This window comes from Patella vulgata, chromosome 1 (genome assembly GCF_932274485.2).
Source record: "Patella vulgata chromosome 1, xgPatVulg1.2, whole genome shotgun sequence".
In the NCBI taxonomy this organism is placed as follows: Eukaryota; Metazoa; Mollusca; class Gastropoda; family Patellidae; genus Patella; species Patella vulgata.
The window spans coordinates 44,384,884-44,404,667 of NC_065879.2; the positions used below are offsets into that span (position 1 = coordinate 44,384,884).

Consider the following 19,784-nt stretch of genomic DNA (forward strand, 5'->3'; position numbering starts at 1 on the left):
CCAAGAAAATTTATATCAGTCCCTTATTAACTCTCTGTTTCTGTTGCAAGAGGAGACGAAAGCATTCCTTTGCTAACCTCCAGTGTTAAAAATAATAGGAACTAAAGTTTAGATTCGAAACCCAAAACAAACAGAATATTACCAGATAGCCCTTTTCCTTTGAGAGACTGCATTAGTCTGCTGGTCAAAACCAAACAGGCTCTTAAGGAATTGTTCCCCCTAGTACAAGAAATTGTGGATCTGCGCTTGTGTTGCTATGATTTACTGAGGAACCATTCCCTTGTCCAAAATGCAAATAAAAAAACAAGTCCAATAATTGTGATATGAAAGTGCAGTGTTTATTTTTATCAGTATAATTTCAGAATGATAACACAATACAAAAAGCTCTTAGAACACTCTTATTAATAATCCAGCAACCATTTAAGCACTTTTATAATGGGGTGGAATGAAAATAGATCATGATTATATGGAATGCAGACAATACAAATATTATAGACAATGTGACATCACAGCTATATATAAATCCAAACAGATCAAGATATTAAACAGTTTTCTCTATGCCATTTACTAGCAAACTGATCACACCTATTAATTAGCATATCCATGATGACTAACTATAATTTTTATCTTTCATCACAGTTCAAACACAAAAAGAAAATTCATTAATGTGAACCAGGATGCATTATGGTCATGGATTAAGATAAATACGAGTTCACTAACCATATTTTAAAAGGCTTGATTATCCAGGCATTTGACTGACTGTTTCTTCATCACAAGTTACTATTATGCTATATGCTAGAGTCACTTGCGGATCAGTGTCTTTCAGTGACCATCCAAATGAATGTAATAATTAAATTAAAACCAGATTTATTTAACCGGGCAAGTTCATTAAAACTTGAAGTTTTAAATTAATACCAAGCTCAACTCCATTTACCGGACAAATATATTGTGTCAAACTTCAAGGCACTGTTTAATTTAGAGTCATAAGTATAGATCGATATCAAATCTATGTGTATATGTGACTTACATGTAATTACCTAGTTCTTTTACAGATTAGATTAGAATAAATATACATAAGAAAAAAATTAAGAAAATTGTCACTATATCTTGTACACATACATCAATAGGCCTGTTCAAAAAATTTGTTCATGCAGTTATTTCAAGGGTTACAATGTGCAATTATTACTAAAAAAATTTTTTTAAAAAATTTGCATCAAACTCCCACCAGAAGTAGCCACAACAATCCATTGACATTATCTTGTTTCAAAACAAAAAGCACTGGAATAGGTTTACAAAAATAAAAAGCAGCTTGCATATTTTGACTTTCAAGAAAAAAAGACTTCAATAATTATGGCAAATCCAAGCAATCAGCTACCATCCACTAAACCCAATAAAACACTGTAGGCTATAAATGTGTAAAACTCTTAATGATTAATAAAAACTATACCTCAGCAATGGTTTCACAGATCTCTCTAAAATTATGTATACAATCTCATAAGAACATCCCTTATGTAACTTTATAATCAAACCATGAAAATTGAAAATTACTTTCTCATCAACCTGCCGAGATATCAATAGCTAATGCCTCATTAAATAACTCTAAGCTGATCTGGTTATACAAGATTTAAGGAGGGTGGTGATGCTGACCATATTGAATAAGGCTACATACAGTATAAATAATTCTTCTGTGCATTAATGACAAGCACACTGTGAACAATTACTAAAATCTAGTGACTCCCTATGTCCATGTACTGCTAAGCAAAAGTGGTTCACATTTCGATTCTAATAATAAAAAGATTATGCACTAAAATGATCTTCTAAGAATACACTATCAAATTTCTCACAGGGTATTATTATTGTATGGAAGAATATACGAAATAAATGATATCTATATTTATTTTTAACCAGCGGCTGCCAGGCAGGATACGCCCACATTTTCGAGAGATGGATAGAGAACAAGCTAACAAGAAAGTGATTTTTCCTACAATCAAGGGCCATAATTCAGGAAATTACAATTCGATATGCGAGAATATCAAAAGGAACTGAGATCTTTGTGTTATAAACTTACATTTCAAGTTTCATCAAAATCGGATAAAAATTGCGACCTCTATAGGTTCCACAACCTTGATATACCATATTTTTACGCTATTTGAGAACGAACGACGGCCATTTTGTCTGTCAATTTTGGGCTGATTTTCACGAAATTCGAACTCAGCAATTCTTAGGGTGTAACAGTGATATAATAATACGTTTTTTCAAATCGGATAAAAATTATGACCTCTATAGGGTCCACAAGCTAAAAACGCAATTTTTCATACAATTAGGGGCCATAATTCAGGAAGTTACGGTCCGATATGCGCGAATATCCGGAGGAACCGAGATCTTTGGGTTATAAACTTACATTTCAAGTTTCAACAAAATCGGATAAAAATTGTGACCCCTATAGGGTCCGCAACCTTGATATACCATATTTTTACGCTATGATATAACAGAATGTTTTTTTAAATCGGATAAAAATTATGACCTCTATAGGGTCCACAAGCTAAAAACGCGATTTTTCCTACAATCAGGGGCCATAATTCAGGAAGTTATGGTCCGATATGCGCGAATATCGAAAGGAACCAAGATCTTTGGGTTATACCATATTTTTACGCTATTTGAGAACGAACGGCGGCTATTTTGTCTGTCGAATTCAGCCGTCCTTAGGGTGTAACGGTGATATAATAATACGTTTTTTTAAATCGGATAAAAATTATGACTTCTATAGGGTCCACAAGCTAAAAACGCGATTTTTTGTACAATCAGGGGCCATAATTCAAAAAAATCGGATAAAAATTGTGACCTCTATAGGGTCCACAACCTTGATATACCATATTTTTACGCTATTTGAGAACGAACGGCGGCTATTTTGTCTGTCGAATTCAGCCGTCCTTAGGGTGTAACGGTGATATAATAATACGTTTTTTTAAATCGGATAAAAATTATGACTTCTATAGGGTCCACAAGCTAAAAACGCGATTTTTTGTACAATCAGGGGCCATAATTCAGGAAGTTATGGTCCGATATGCGCGAATATAGAAAGTAACCAAGATCTTTGGGTTATAAACTTACATTTCAAGTTTCAACAAAATCGGATAAAAATTGTGACCTCTATAGGGTCCACAAGCTAAAAACGTGATTTTTCGTACAAACAGGGGCCATAATCCATGAAGTTTCGATCCGATACATGCCAATATCGAAAGCAGCCGAGATCTTTTGGGGATAAACCTATATTTCAAGTTTCATCAAAATCAGACATGAATTGTGACCTCTAGAGAGTCCACAAACAAATTGTGGACGGACGGACGGACGTCCGGACGAACAGGGGTGACGACAATATACGTCCACATGAAAATGTGGGCGTATAAAAAAAACAGGCAAGAAGCACTCTTTGGGAAGTTGTATAAAAGAGTTTTTTCTTTTCTCTAAGAAATGTTTACAATATTTTAATTCTGGCTATTATTAAAGCTGCATTCATTATGTAAGAGAATAATATGCCTGCAAGATTTTAAAATTTAACGATGAAGATATGTCGTACAATAGATAATCGAGACTAATTCTCAATTGTCAAGTAACGTTACTACGATAACAAACGATCTAACTACATCTTCAAATGGCCATAACTCATAACTTCACCCAGAATAAAGTAATTTGAATGAAGTTTTTAATATATTCATTTCTCATTATCTATTATTGAACTAGTATAGCAGGAATGGCCAGCTTTTTATCTAAATCTTACAGAATGCATCTTTAATTCTCTTGGAGTGTAAATCTATAAAGTGTGCAGAACACAGATATAAAATAATGTCTGTATATTCTGGAAGACTGTCAAGAACTGGGGTTAGGGCTATAAAACTTTTCTTACTTTTATTTGTCAAGTTTGTAACTCAATATATACCTAAAATACAATAATTCAAATAATAATATATTTTTTTAACTTTGTTGGTGTCATCTGTCCATTGGAAAATACTGACACTTTTACCTTGTGTGCTAACAACTGAAATTTGAATAAAACTTGAATTGAGAAAGGAAAAAGTTTTACTGCCCTAAGTCCAGAGTACATTTTTCAAGAACAATTAATAATCAAAGCTCAGGGGATATTTATGCCAGGAATTATTTAGATGGAGGCAGAATTGTGCCTTTAATGTGCTTTCAGTGACACAGATAATAAATTCCAAAAGACATTAAAAACACTTGGAAATACAAGATGATATACATTTCTGTATGAACTGATAGTATACATTTCTGTATGATATACATTTATGTATAAAATGAAATACAAATATGTATGAAACAATATACACTTATCTACTAACTACATGTAACTTGATTATGTGAAGACAACTATAAGATAAATTAATACTGAAAACATAGAAAAGAAAAATAAAGTTCAAATATCACCAACAAAATTAAAATTGTAAATATCAGCGTGTATAGCTATTAATATTTTGCGTAGTATATTTTCATAATATAGAAATTCAAATAAAATTTTAAAAATCTCTGTAAAAGAAAAGCAACAAAAATAAAATTTGCACATTTAATAACAAAAGACTCACATGTCTTTAGATTTTAACCAGGAGAGTTGTATAATGAATATTTAAATTTAAGATATTCAATGGACAAGATATGAGATTTCCCTCCAGCAAAATTATAGTTCGATGATGCCCACCCCACCCCACTCCTACAAATATTTCAATCAAATTAATGTATTAACATTATGATGTAAATCGAAATTCATTCATATTAATAACACGCTTTCAATCAATAAGCTTAGATTAATAAACTTATGGTTTTAAAAAAATTACAATGAATTTATTATATTATGTTTAAATCAAATTTCAATTAATCAATTAATAAACAAAACCTATGATCTAAATCAAATTTAAAACAAAATTGTTATAAATAGATCTAAATTTAAAGATAAAAATCAATACCACCATGCAGATTTTAAATCGGAAATCTGTCATTACAAATAAAAGTGGATTTTTAAACTGGAAAGACATCCAAGATTGGATTTGATGCAATCAAAATCTGATTAAAGAACAAGTCCTCCAATTAACTAATAATAACTGATTTTTACCCCTCATTTGGACAGGGTTCCCGCGGTCCTTGAAAATCCTTGAATATCCTTAAATTTAAAATTTCATTTTCAAGGTCTTGAATTTCGCGGAAATAGGAAAATATCCTTGAATTTCAGTTGAGATCCTTAATTTTGTTTCAAATGTCTTCAATTCCTTTTAAATATGAGATTATAACGATAGTTGGTAATGTTTTGGTTATTTTTAAGATGAAAAATTGTAACTTTAGGCTAAAAAATGTCCTTGAAAATCCTTGAATTTGACGTATATTTATCCTTGAAAATTTTTTTGACAAAGCCGCGGGAACCCTGTTTGGAGTTTAAAGCATTAACAAATAGCAATAATTCGTTGGATAAATAATAATTAATTTCAAACAGTACTATAAAGCGTAAAAATATTAGACAAAGCAATCTAGTAAACAATTCACAATTTTTCAGATATTTTGTGAAAACAAAATTAATCTTTATTTCATGTAATATGACATGCTATAAATAAATTCACTTCAGGACCTTTGTATATTTATCCTGCTATAACCACTACCAGTAAAACATTATAAGAGGGAGAGAGTCAAATGAGATTTAACATCCACTCGACACCAACTAGGTCATTTCGGGACTATCATATGGTTCCATCATACTTCTATAATTCACATGCCGTAGTGGGTAATCGAAACCACACACATTAAACCATTTCCCATCCAAACCCCCGAAACACTAAAAGAGTTCTTTAAAAGAAGATTGTTTGAGAGCTGGCCTAAAATGCTGAAATGTGAGACACATGATACAATTATCTGATACAATTATCTGATACGAGTTAAATTTAGCTTTTATAATGGCGTTTTCAGGTTGCCGATCCTTTTTTAATCTTTCATTATATTTTGACCAGTTTCTAAAATTTATAATACAATTTGACATTGAACACTTCAGTAGAGCGCAACACTTGCCAAAACAAGAAAGGTCATTACATCTATTTTCTTACTGAATACAGATCTTTGAAATATTACATACATAAACAAACAAATACATGTATGGGGCCATAAATGATGATATTCAAATTAATTTTTCAATTTTATCTAGCATGTCCAATCAAAGAGGATTAGTCATTTTAATGGCTTATTTCTTTACATTTTGGTGTTTGATTTGTCATATGTATCAAGAAATAACATACTGTACCTTGTTTTATTTTGTGAATGGGACTTTAATCAATTGTCAAGTGAGGAAATCATACCTAATTATATACATGTAGTGACTAGACCTTGTATTAATTAAAACCAAAATAAAATCAAGTGTCTATGACATCTAAATCTAAAACAAAGATAACTCATTATGAAAATTAAGCAGATGTGCAATTTATACCACATAAAGCGAGATCACAATAAAATCACAATATATAAATCATGCATATATTATTATAATATTTTCAGTATATTAATCAAACAATTTGGTATAATGCAGTAATTTTAAATATTCTGATGTGTGCAGGAAATTTTTGAATATATAAACATACTTAAATCTATATCACATTTGTATCTCATTCTTAATTCTTAGATTGAATGAGACTGAAGATACCAGCTTTGGATACAATTAATGCATTTAAAATGTTATTAAGAGAATCTTTATGTTAAAGTGGTCTAAATTTAGTAAATTATTAAGTTTTAAAGTACCTTGATTTTGAATACAAAAAAGCAAGTCAAAATCTAAAGCGACTTTTCTTCATTTTGATTATTGATAAAATCACTTTTTTCAATAAAAAAAAATACAACAATCAATTTCAAATAACAAGCAGTGGCTGTTTTTCATTAACAAAAACAATAAGTCTTCCATATTATTCTATAAATATGTGAGTATTGTCCATTTTTGTTTCTGTTTTAATACCTGCCACAGAAACACCTTGGGTAATTGTTTATTACCATAATCCAGTTAGGAATATTTTTTTGCAATCTTCCTTAAACATCTTCTCTTAACTGAGCATACTTCATTCCCCTTCCACCTCGTTTTTCGTAGAATTCTCCGTCTTCATTGGTTTGTGTGTGTTTCAGGAACTCCTGATCTTCGACGGCACTAAAATTAACGCCTTCATGATCCTCTTTTAATTCTACTGTCCAGAAAGGTTTCATGGCTGGGTACATATTCCAGCGTTTATAAACCAAGGAACCAACAATTAAACAGAGTAATAGTATAATACCAACACATATAGCCGCTATATAACCAGCTGGTAGTGGTAATATATCTTCTTTAATTACATCACCTTAAATAAGTAAAACTATTCTTTAAAAATCTTGCGTGAATTAATATACTTGTATATTGATATATTTTCCCAAATGGGAGCTGCAGCGGCTCAGATATTATTTGATTCTGGTGATGACCGAGAAAGTTCATAGGGATTTTTTTGGTGTGGTCCCCTCTTGTCTGTGGTACAAAAAAAATGAGGGTCCATGTACACATTGGCATGCCCGTAAAAGTAAACTTGGCAGTTGGAATACTATATATGAGTAGGCTGTTGTGCTGCTGCCCTAACAAAATTTTCTTCATATGCCGGTTAGCCCAGTAGGGGCAGGGGCAAAGCAGTAGGATGTTAAAACCCATTTCACTTCATGTTTTATTTTCCCAGAATAATATATCATGATGCAATTCTTGACAGTCAACATGTTGCACTACTTTGAATGCACATACTGGCTAATGAAGATCGGTATATGCTATACAGTGTGCTACGGTGGAAATTTTGTCAGCTCACCAATTGAATTCTTTTACATGCATTTCAACTTGTACACAGGACCCCGGTTTCCATCCCATCCAAAACACTAGGCGCTATCCTTGCCAGCCCGGCCTCAGCCCTGTATCAATGACATGGGGGACCCAGGTCCGAAAATCCACTGGAACTTTCAGGGGCACTATTTTGCAGTCGTTTTTTTTTTTTTTTGCATTTCAGAGGAAAGTCGAAAAAAAGGTCACCTTAATGAACAAATAGAAAAAAATCGCTCCCCTTAAAAAGCTCTCCCAGTTTTAATAAGAAGAGTGATTTAGAAATTAAGGAGAATGATCTGATATTAAGGAGAGTGATTATTTGTTTGTATGGGAAATGGTTCTGAAGATCAATAACTGCGTGTAAGAGGTCATTCCTGATTACATAAATGATAATAAATGAAATGAAATGAAATGGGGTTTAACGTCCTACTGTTCTGCTCTGAACTGGGCTAATGAAGACGGGCATACGTCATACCGTGTGCTATGAGGGTAATTTTGTCCGGACAGCAGCACTATGGCCTACTCTTATATCGAATTCCAACTGCCAATGGATCTTTTAAGTGCACGCCAATATGTACACGGGACCTTGGTTTTTGTCCCATCTGAATGACTAGACAGCTGTTCTTGTCAGGCCCTCCGTCCTGCATCACTGACAAGGGGGAACCACGATGGAAAATGTGGATGAACTTTCGCGGCCAATGCAGGGACCAAACACTCACCCTCCAGACTAGAGAGTCAGCATCTTACCCACAATGACTCCCAAATGATAATAAACATCGTCTGCTAAATAATAGCACCTGAGTCATACGGTAAAGTCAAACTTCTGATATCGTCTATAACTACATACGGTATTTCAACAGAAATACTTGTTGATAATTTCTAAATATATATATAGACTGTATAAATTTTGTTTAACCAGCAATTGCCAGGCAAGAGATGGATAGAAAACAAGCTAAAAACAAAAGCAATTTTCCGTACAATCAGGGGCCTTTATCCAGACAGTTATGGTCTGAAATGCGTAAATATCGAAAGGAACTGAGATCTTTGGGATATAAAGAAATATTTTAAATTTCATCAAAATCTGATAAAAATTGTGACATCTAGAGGGTCCACAACCTTCATATACATGTACCACATTTTTTTTTTATTATTTGAGTATGAGGGGCGGCCATTTTGTCCGTCAGTTTTGGTCCGATTTTGAACATTTGAACTCAACCATCACTAGGGTGTAATGGTGATTTATTTACACGTTTTTAAATCGGATAAAAATTGTGAGGGATGGCTACAAGCTAAAAACACGATTTTTCGTACATGTACAATCAAGGGCCATATTTCAGAAAGTTACGATCGGATATGTGCAAATATAGCAATGAACCAAGATCTTTGGGTTATAAACATGTATTTCAAGTTTCATCACAATCAGATCAAAATTGTGACCTCTAGAGGGTCCACAACCTTGATATTCCATATTTCTATACTGTTTGCGTACAAGGGGCGGCCATTTTGTCCTGCAGTTTTGGTCCGATTTTCACCAAATTTCGAACTCAACTGTCATTAAGGAAATGAAATGAAATGGGGTTTAACGTCCTACGCTTCTGCACCTAACCTGGGCTACTGTCATTAAGGGGTAACGGTGTTAGATTCAAACGTTTTTTTAAATCAGAATAAAATTATGACCTCCATAGGGTCCACACGCTTAAAAAACGTGATTTTTCGTACAATCAGGGACCATAATTCAGGAAGTTACGGTCCAATATGCACAAATATCGAAAGGAACCAAGATCTTTGGGTTATAAACTAACATTTCAAATTTCAACAAAATCAGATAAAAATTGTGACCTGTATAGGATCCACAAGCTAAAAACGCAATTTTTCTTACAATCAGGGGCAATAATCCATGAAGTTACGATCCAATACATGCCAATATCGAAAGGAACCAAGATCTTAGGGAGATCAACCTATATTTCAAGTTTCTTTGAAATCGGATAACCAGCGGCTGCCAGGCAGGATACGCCCACATTTTCGAGAGATGGATAAAGAACAAGCTAACAAGAAAGTGATTTTTCCTACAATCAAGGGCCATAATTCAGGAAATTACAATTCGATATGCACAAATATCGAAAGGAACTGAATGAACGGCAGCCAATTTGTCTGTCAATTTTGGGCCGATTTTCACGAAATTCGAACTCAGTCGTCCTCAGGGTGTAATGGTGATATAATAATACTTTTTTTTTTAAATCGGATAAAAATTATGACCTCTATAGGATCCACAAGCTAAAAATGCAATTTTTCGTACAATCAGGGGCCATAATTCAGGAAGTTACGGTCCGATATGTGCGAATATCGAAAGGAACCAAGATCTTTGGGTTATAAACTTATATTTCAAGTTTCAACAAAATTGGATAAAAATTGTGACCTCTATAGGGTCCACAACCTTGATATACCATTTTCTTACACTATTTGAGAACGAACGGCGGCCATTTTGTCTGTCAATTTTGGGCCGATTTTCACGAAATTCGAATTCAGTCGTTCCTAGGGTGTAACGGTGATATAATAATAAGTTTTTTAAATCGGGTAAAAATTATGACTTCTATAGGGACCACAAGCTAAAAACGTGATTTTTCGTACAATCAGGGGCCATAATTCAGGAAGTTACGGTCCGATATGCACGAATATCGAAAGGAACCAAGATCTTTGGGTTATAAACTTACATTTCAAGTTTCAACAAAATCGGATAAAAATTGTGACCCCTATAGGGTCCACAACCTTGATATACCATATTCTTACGCTATTTGTGAACGACTGACGGCCATTTTGTCTGCCAATTTTGGGCTGATTTTCACGAACTTCGAACTCAGTCATCCTTAGGGTGTAACGGTGACATAATAGAACGTTTTTTTAAATCGGATAAAAATTATGACTTCTATAGGGTCCACAAGCTAAAAACGTGATTTTTTGTACAATCAGGGGCCATAATTCAGGAAGTTACGGTCCGATATGCACGAATATCGAAAGGAACTGAGATCTTTGGGTTATAAACTTACATTTCAAGTTTCAACAAAATCGGATAAAAATTGTGACCCCTATAGGATCCACAACCTTGATATACCATATTCAAATTACGCCATTTGGGAACGAACGGCAGCCATTTTGTCTGTCAATTTTGGGCCGATTTTCACGAAATTCGAACTCAGTCATCCTTAGGGTGTAACGGTGATATAATAGAACGTTTTTTTAAATCGGATAAAAATTATGACTTCTATAGGGTCCACAAGCTAAAAATGTGATTTTTCGTACAATCAGGGGCCATAATTCAGGAAGTTACTGTCCGATATGCGCGAATATCGAAAGGAACTGAGATCTTTGGGTTATAAACTTACATTTCAAGTTTCAACAAAATCGGATCAAAATTGTGACCTCTATAGGGTCCACAAGCTAAAAACGTGATTTTTCGTACAAACAGGGGCCATAATCCATGAAGTTTCGATCCGATACATGCCAATATCGAAAGCAGCCGAGATCTTTTGGGGATACACCTGTATTTCAAGTTTCGTCGAAATCGGATAAGATTTGTGACCTGTAGAGAGTCCACAATTGTTTGTGGACGGACGGACAGGGGCAACGGCATAATACGTCCACATGAAAATGTGGGCATATAAAAATTGTGACCTGTAGAGTGTCCACAAACAATTGTGGACGGACGGACGTTCGGACAGACAGTGGCGACGACAATATACATGTACATCCACATGAAAATGTGGGCGCATAAAAAATGGGTGTGACTCTGTCCTTGGGAGTCAGGCATTCACCAAAAAACAATAGGGATCATCCGTAGGGTATACGGAAGAGGTATGCGAAGTTTCAAAAGGATCTGTTAAGAATTGTGGCCTGTAGGCGAAACATAGACACACACAAAAATTGGGCGTGGCTCTGCTCCAGGGGGTCGGGCATGCATCAAAATTAAGAGAGAGAGAAATGGGATTTAACTTCCCCTTAACACAAACTAGTTCATTTCGAGACTAACATCTGGTTCAATTTTATTTCAATAATTTGTTTGCACATAGGGGTCTTTAGCAGTGGGAGGAAACAAGAGGAACCGGAAAAAACCCATGAGGTTGGACAGGCGACCCTATTCCTTGTCACGACTCAATGCGGAATAAGTATGTAAAGTTTCAAAACAATCAGTTAAGAATTGCTACCGTTGTTAAGATAATAAACAAAGTCTTGATTATCCATTTTTTAATTCAATCATTTTGACAGTTTTAATTTAACTGTCAATCGTATTTGAAAATCTCAAGTATCCGATGGCATCGAGAGCTGATTATGTTGTTGGTAAATTAATAAATGTCTTATTAATAATTCATATAACACTTAAGGCATAAAGAAAGACCTGTAAACAGGAAGATTTAGCTCTTGCATAATGCCCCTTTTAATTGTCAAAATCTTATTGATCTTTGCACACTATGCCTCAACAGATATGACCTTTTAGAACAACCATTTTAAGGGTATTGCATGCCTCCGTCATATATTTATAATGAAAATATGTATACATGGAATGAAGTGTGTAAAATTGAAAATTGACTTACTTTTATGCGTACAGTTTTTATAAATGAGAGCATCACCTACGTAACCCTTACGACATCTTTCACAATTAAAACCTGTCGTATTTTTCATACATGATACACATGCTCCTAGAAAAAAGAAACAAACAAAATTTGTACCATATTCGGCAAATCTGAATATCTTATTTTGAACATCCAGTAATAACACTTTATATGTAAATAGAAAAAGACGACAATAATCGGATAAAATCAAAATGTCAAATGTGTTTACATTTTTCCAGAAAATCTGATAACACTTACAGGAGATAAATGGGGTTTAATGACCACCCGACACAAACTAGGTCATTTCGAGACTAACAAATGGTTAAATTTTATTTCAATAATTCACTTGAAGAGGGGTCTTTAGCAGTGGGAGGAACCCAGAGGACCCTGAGAAAACCCACGAGGTTGGACAGAAGACCCTATCTTTGTCACGTAGTCATTGATTGACATGGATTAAGCACAATGGATGTGTTTGTTGGTAGGAAAAAACCAGCGGCTGCCAGGCAGGATACGCCCACATTTTCGAGAGATGGATAGAAAACAAGGTCAAAAGAAAGTGATTTTTCCTACAATCAAGGGCCATAATTCAGGAAATTACAATTCGACATGCGCAAATATCGAAAGGAACCGAGATCTTTGTGTTATAAACTTACATTTATTTCAAGTTTCAACAAAATCGGATAAAAATTGTGACCTCTATAGGGGCCACAACCTTGATATACCATATTTTTACGCTATTTGAGAACGAACGGCGGCCATTTTGTCTGTCAATTTTGGGCCGATTTTCACGAAATTCAAACTCGGTCGTCCTTAGGGTGTAACGGTGATATAATAATACGTTTTTTTAAATCAGATAAAAATTATGACCTCTATAGGGTCCAAAAGCTAAAAACGCAATTTTCCGTACAATCAGGGGCCATAATTCAGGAAGTTACGGTCCGATATGCGCGAATATCGAAAGGAACCGAGATCTTAGGGTGATAAACCTATATTTCAAGTTTCATTGAAATCGGATAAAAATTGTGACCGTGTGGTATATTAGCCTTTACATGTACCACACTCTGTACAATCAGACGAATTTGCATGCACTTATGCGTCAAAACTAACATTTAAAATACACACGAATAGTCCGAATATGTTCGGATAGCATAGACTGATAGCCGAATAGTAAAATTTGCCCTGAGTTTCAACACTACTGTTCACAAACAATTGTGGACGGACGGACGGACAGGGGCGACGACAATGTACGTCCACATGAAAATGTGGGCGTATAAAAATCTAGCACAATTTGACTGTACAGTTACATCAGGAATGTCCAAATATGTAATAATTGAGATAAATTTGTCAAGCCAACATTGAGATGTATAGGTTTTAATAGGACAGCACTAGTAGAGCAGCCTTGTTTTGTTTTATTTGAGGTTTAAAAGATTTATAAATATATTCTAATCAAAATTATATTCATTTTTATGGTTATAGTTATAATACCTCTTTAATTTTCATTGTTTGTTTTTATTCATGTACAAATTTCTTTATATTTTTTTGAGTAGTTTGACTGATTTGTTTACATCATTTGATACTTCTGAGGACTTTTAAAAACTATCACTACAACATGGGTATCGTTCAGTTGCACTGTTTTAGCATGAGTTCCTGTATTTAATGTTTAGTTTCAAACCATTGTTGACAAATTGTTCAAATTCATTGAGAATCATTGAAAAATATTGGGTTCCTAGTGTCGCATAGTTTAAAATGATCAATCTAGATTAGACGACTGTTTACTTTCACTACCAGTGTTGAGTAATTAATTAGTCTGTTAATTACTCAACTACACAATACAAAACTTACCAGAATAAGGATCGCACATCATATGGGCAGTTGAATCTGTATTGCCATTACAACGGCAAGCTACGCAGTATTTATTCTTGTATCTATAGAAACCGTTAGCACACTGATGACATAGATTACCAGTATAGCCTGTTCTACATTTATCACATACTAGAAATCCCTCCACTGTAACATAAACATATTCACATTTTATTAACATACATGCAGTTATAAACAAGACCAACATGTCAATCATGGACACTGATTCGCTACTTCTGCTCACTATTCTCTGATGTCATACTGAGGCTTTAAACATGCTCTATCAAAGCTCTTTGTTCACTGGTTCATCTGAAGTAGAAGTATTACTTCATAAACAAATGAAATTGGGAATTAAGTTTTTACTTTTCTGCTCTAACGAGGTTAATGAAATGGGTATTCACCATCCATACGTTCGTACAATATTTGTGAACACTCATATACAGTGGAATCTGTCACTTCCAACATTGTACAGGATCTTTAAAATGACGGAATAATCAATACTGGAAGTATTATTGTACCTTCGATTACTGGAAGTATAATCTTCTTTGGTTGTATATCGATGTTGTATTTGGTGGTAAAAATTTAATATTTACGTTGCTATAGCGCTCGCATTTTTACCACACAATGGTCAGGCAATGCTCTAAACAACAAGGCGGTTTCATCACAATCAAAAAAGTTTTCATCAACAGTACCGAGATCAGCACCCGCACTTTATCCAGTAACTTCAAAGGTTCATTGAGCAGACTCCGGTACCCTAGATTCATAGAATCGTGCCAAATGTTCAAAGGCTTTGATGTTGCGTCAGTATGCTGATATCAAGGTAATCAACAGAATAACGCACATGTACATGTATTAATCTCATTAATAATTGATTGCAGATTATATAATTATTTGTCAATCTTTTTTAAGTTAACACCGACGGATTGAAGGCCGGATAATACAATGTTAATTCAATGCAAATCGTGTGATGGGACCTCTGATTTATGTCACAATAAATTCGTAATATTCAGAATATGGAATGCTCAAAACTTTTTTGGTTGAAATAATAAGGAAATAAATCAGGACATGAAAATGATGACAGATTTCACAATATGCCGTAGTATTCAGAATCCAGATGTGACAGAGTCCATTGCACAGTACCAGCCAAGTAGTTTCGCTCTAGCCAGTGTATAAAAAGACACTGCAAATTAAGTCTTAAGACGCTAAGAATTTGCTAGTGTTTCACCACGTTGTTCATGCTAGGAAAGAACTAGCATTTCGAAAGGTTTTCCATACTAATAAATCATGTATAACTGATGAATTTCATTTACAGCCAGCACACATATTAAACAGGCCTATGATTCAGCCTGAGAACATTTGGCTCACCTCCCACATAGTTGACCGAAAAGACAAATTTCTTGATAACTTACCAAAGTGACAACTGGTTACTGAAGATGAATGATGAGCACAAGGACAACTGTGACAAGGAAAAAACATAGCTGATTTATAAAAACCTGGTTTACATATTTCACAGAATATACCACTATAACCAGGTTTACAATTACACCATGTGTTAGTACTGGTTGTAATATCACAGAATTGTTTACCACCAATAGTACCAGCTCTATCACATACACATACTGTAATATACAAACATTATACACATACTGTAATACACAAACATAAATATATACACATACTGATCAACTAGTTGAGAATAAAATGGGGATTTCTTCTATAAATGTCCTACTTATCTGCACCAAGTTGATTTCTAGTTTGTGGATTAGATATAAATGAAATGATATGAAATGGGGTTTAACGTCGTACTGTTCTGACTAAGCTAATGAAGACGGGCATACGCCATACAGTGTGCTATAAGCAGAATTTTGCCCGGGCCGCAGCACTATGGCTTACTCTTTTATCGAATTCCAACTACCAAGGGATCTTTTACTTGAACGCCAATGTATACAAGGTACCTAGGTTTCCTGTCCCATCCGAATGACTAGACAGTTGTCCTTGTCAGACCCTCTGTCCAGCACCACTGACAAGGAGAAAGCATGTCGGAAAATCCTGATGAACTTTCTCGACCAATGCAGGGATCGAATACGCAATCTCCATGATCAGATCTAGATAGAACAGATAAACTAGTTGAGTTCAAGATAAAGTTTATCTCTAAGTTTGTGGATCAGCTTTAGTTTTAACAGATAAACTAGTTGAGTTAAAGATAAAGTTTACCTCTAGTTTGTGGATCAGCTTTAGTTTTAACAGATAAACTAGTGGAGTTTAAGATATGTGAGGATGTAAATCGAGCTCCTATAATGATTCTATATGTAGTATTAGGTTGTAATTCTGTTATATTAATCTCGGTAGGTTGATCACCATCTAATTTCATCACCATTAAAACATCTCCTGTAACAAACAAATGGAAAAAAACACTTACATATATGTAAATTAAAATGTACTAAATACATATCATGTACTAAAGATATTACGATGCCCTGGTCTATACTGTAACTATATCGTGTCATATTACAGGTACCACTGTATTTGGGGATTTAATCTGTGAGAAGAACATCCCAAAGTCGATACCAAGATAACCAGTTTTTGTGTGCTAAGTATACACAAACAACTCTGCACTGCCATACTTATTGTGGCGATTAACTTTTTATGTTTTCTAATTGTCATAAATATCTTCTCGCCAACTACAGTGATTTCCCATGGGTTGCAAAGCATGTATGTGATCAAGTTTTCAATGCCGCAAAATCCTGATGAACTTGTATAGATGCAATAGGCCTAATTACATACCAGTGTCATTGTAAACAGAAATGATATATTCTTCAACACATCCTTTATCAAAATCCACCATTACTTCATTTATACCAATATTCCCTATAGTTGATATTTCTGCATCTGGATTTTCTGGACGAATTTGTTGACTGTTTATATGATGAAGATCTTTGCTAATGGGAGCATTCAAATAATCTCCAGAATAAGTTCCATTTTTAAGAAAAGCAAATGACTTGCAGTGACTTTTGGATATATTAGCAGACTCACTTGAGTTCTCACTCTTTTCGTGAGTCACTGGCACAGAACTAGTGTTAATTCTGTCTGGAACTTGTGTCGTTGAATCAACCGTAGAAATATTTACATTTGTGTCGTTCGCACTTGAAGAACTTTCACCACTAGATGGCGATGTTGATTCCACAGTGACAGTAGATGGGCGTTGATCCATATTCATCCATACCTGTGTTGTGTTGTCATCTAGCCACGGTGTATCGTTTAGGTTGACATCATGTATATTGGTATAAACACTTGGTGGCACCCACACTAAATAAATATCTTTTGAACTAATTAAAAATGTAGAGAGATTTGTTGGTGGACTAAGTAGTACTTTAGGAACAACATGACTCCCTAAATAAAGAAAATAAAACAATTTTAAACTAAAAAAGCATCATTTGGATTCTTCATTAATAGAAAATATATTCTACAAAAGATCACATTATAAAAAATTTCCGTAGAAATAAAGATTAATAATCATTGATCATTACTATATCTTTCGAATAACATAATGTTGATAATCCAGCATCGGTTTACTGTTTTAGGTCTGTTTTCCATGTGCACATTGTCGCTGCATTTAGACCAATCTAAGGGATCATTTCCAAGTAACCGGCGGAAACACGTACAGGGATAAGGATTAATTAAAAGAATAAACTCTTAATATAACTGGAATGAAACAACTAAAATTAGAATGAAAAAAACGGCTCAATTGGGTTAAATGGATAAGGGATCAGTATGAATTAATAGGGTGAAGGAAATGTGGTTCAACATCTTACTTTTCTCCACCAACAAAGGCAGGCATATACATTATCCTTTGCCAGGCCCTTCGCCCCACACCACTGACAAGAAAGAACCACACTGGAAAATCCTAATGAACTTTCACTGCCAACACTGGGATCGAACACGGGACCTCCAGGTAAAAGAGCCAGCATCTTACACACTGAGTCACCACGGCCCCAATGGGTAAAGGACCAATTGCAATTTTTGCAGGCCTTCAAGATTGATACAGGCGTAAATAACAACAAGCCCTGATAATACATGTACCTGGAATTTTAGCTATTGATGAATTTTAAAATACTCTATTATAAAGAATATAAACGATATTTTAATTTAGACATTATGAACTACTATTTCATTTTCTATCGTATAAACGAAGGAAGAAATTATTGAGAAATATTAGTAATTAACTGACATGAACTTAAAAGTCGGTACAGGAAGTACAACTGAAAATATTGAGATGCATCTATTTTTATTTTTTATTTAAAATATAAAAGAAACATAATAATAGCAATGTTGTGTTTTATTCATCAAATAAAGAACATTACAATTTACATACATGTATGATTGCACATGTCATCTCCTGTTTGCAATTCCAGGAGAATGATTTTCAATTTGTTCCAATCCCTGGGGAACTTTTTTCAGCTCTCCCTGATTTTTTAGATGTGAAGCCTGAAGGCCTGTCTGTATAGTGTATTACTAGTACTAGCCTAGCATGTTACAAAAAAGAGATGCGAGAGTCTGTGTTTGGTATTTAAGCTTCCTCCATCACCCAAACAATACTAATAACAGTGATCAATCAAAGCAAGTGTCATCCATGCATCAAGACCCACGTTTCATTGATCATTGTTGGATCATTTGATATATTATTAATATGAAGAAATATTATATTCCCACAATATAATATATAGGCCCTACCTGTCTTATAGTTAATTTCGTTTTCACTGTGAGCAAATCCCACGATAACCATGGAAAATAAAACCACCAACATTCTGTCGAAGTGAAAATATGCTGTAATTTATCTAAGTATACATCTGTATCGTTATGATTAGCTAATTATTATCTAAGACGACGTCTTGCAACTTAGACATGGATGAGTTTTCATCCTCACTCGGCACGTCGAGCTTCTTTTCGCTCACTAAATTCGGCTTAAGTATGAGTTTGTCAGTAGGTGGCGCTTCACTCTATGCAATTCACAAAGAAAAATAATTTTAATTTCAGATACAATAGTCGATCTGTCCTTTCGTTTCTTTTATTTATTATCAAAATCATCTATTTATTTTAATACGATCACAAAAATATCTTCTGACAAAAAAAAACATTATAACAAAAAAACTGTTGAGGTAAATGTTGAGACATCATGCACCGAGTCACCCTAGAAAATACCGAAAAAAGACAAAGACTCTGTTTTCAATTATTAGTGTATGGGAAAGAACTCCATTTAATATTTATTTTTCAAAAGGTTCAGACCGCATTTGTAGGCTGAACCTGGACAGTTTTTGACAATCTAAATAACTTTATTGTGTGTTTTGTTTTCTTTTGAACATTTTAAAACCCAGAATAATTCTCCCACTCTTGATGTTACAAACAACGGTTTTGTAAGAATTGTTCTCGATAACGACCAATGAGATCATGAACCATGTTGT

General features: G+C 34.2%; 1 protein-coding gene across 1 annotated transcript; it reads right to left on the reverse strand.

Moving 5' to 3' along the window:
- Window positions 1-316: 316 nt before the first annotated feature.
- Window positions 317-19,256, reverse strand: LOC126819739 (uncharacterized). Its single transcript, XM_050547951.2, has 7 exons — window positions 19,057-19,256; window positions 17,110-17,715; window positions 16,540-16,713; window positions 15,735-15,944; window positions 14,308-14,472; window positions 12,448-12,552; window positions 317-7,364 (listed from the first exon to the last, which is right to left on the reverse strand). The coding sequence occupies exons 1-7, from the start codon at window positions 19,127-19,129 to the stop codon at window positions 7,063-7,065; spliced, it is 1,635 nt and encodes a 544-aa protein (XP_050403908.1). The 5' UTR covers window positions 19,130-19,256; the 3' UTR covers window positions 317-7,062.
- Window positions 19,257-19,784: the final 528 nt, after the last annotated feature.

Excerpts from the sequence above, each read along its gene's own strand:
- LOC126819739 (XM_050547951.2), bottom strand. The coding sequence starts at position 19,129 with ATGTTGGTGGTTTTATTTTCCATGGTTATCGTGGGATTTGCTCACAGT. Across the intron at positions 12,553-14,307 it reads GATGTGCGATCCTTATTCTG|GAGCATGTGTATCATGTATG; the intron begins GTAAGTTTTGTA and ends TCTTTTTTCTAG. Across the intron at positions 7,365-12,447 it reads TAAAAACTGTACGCATAAAA|GTGATGTAATTAAAGAAGAT; the intron begins GTAAGTCAATTT and ends TACTTATTTAAG.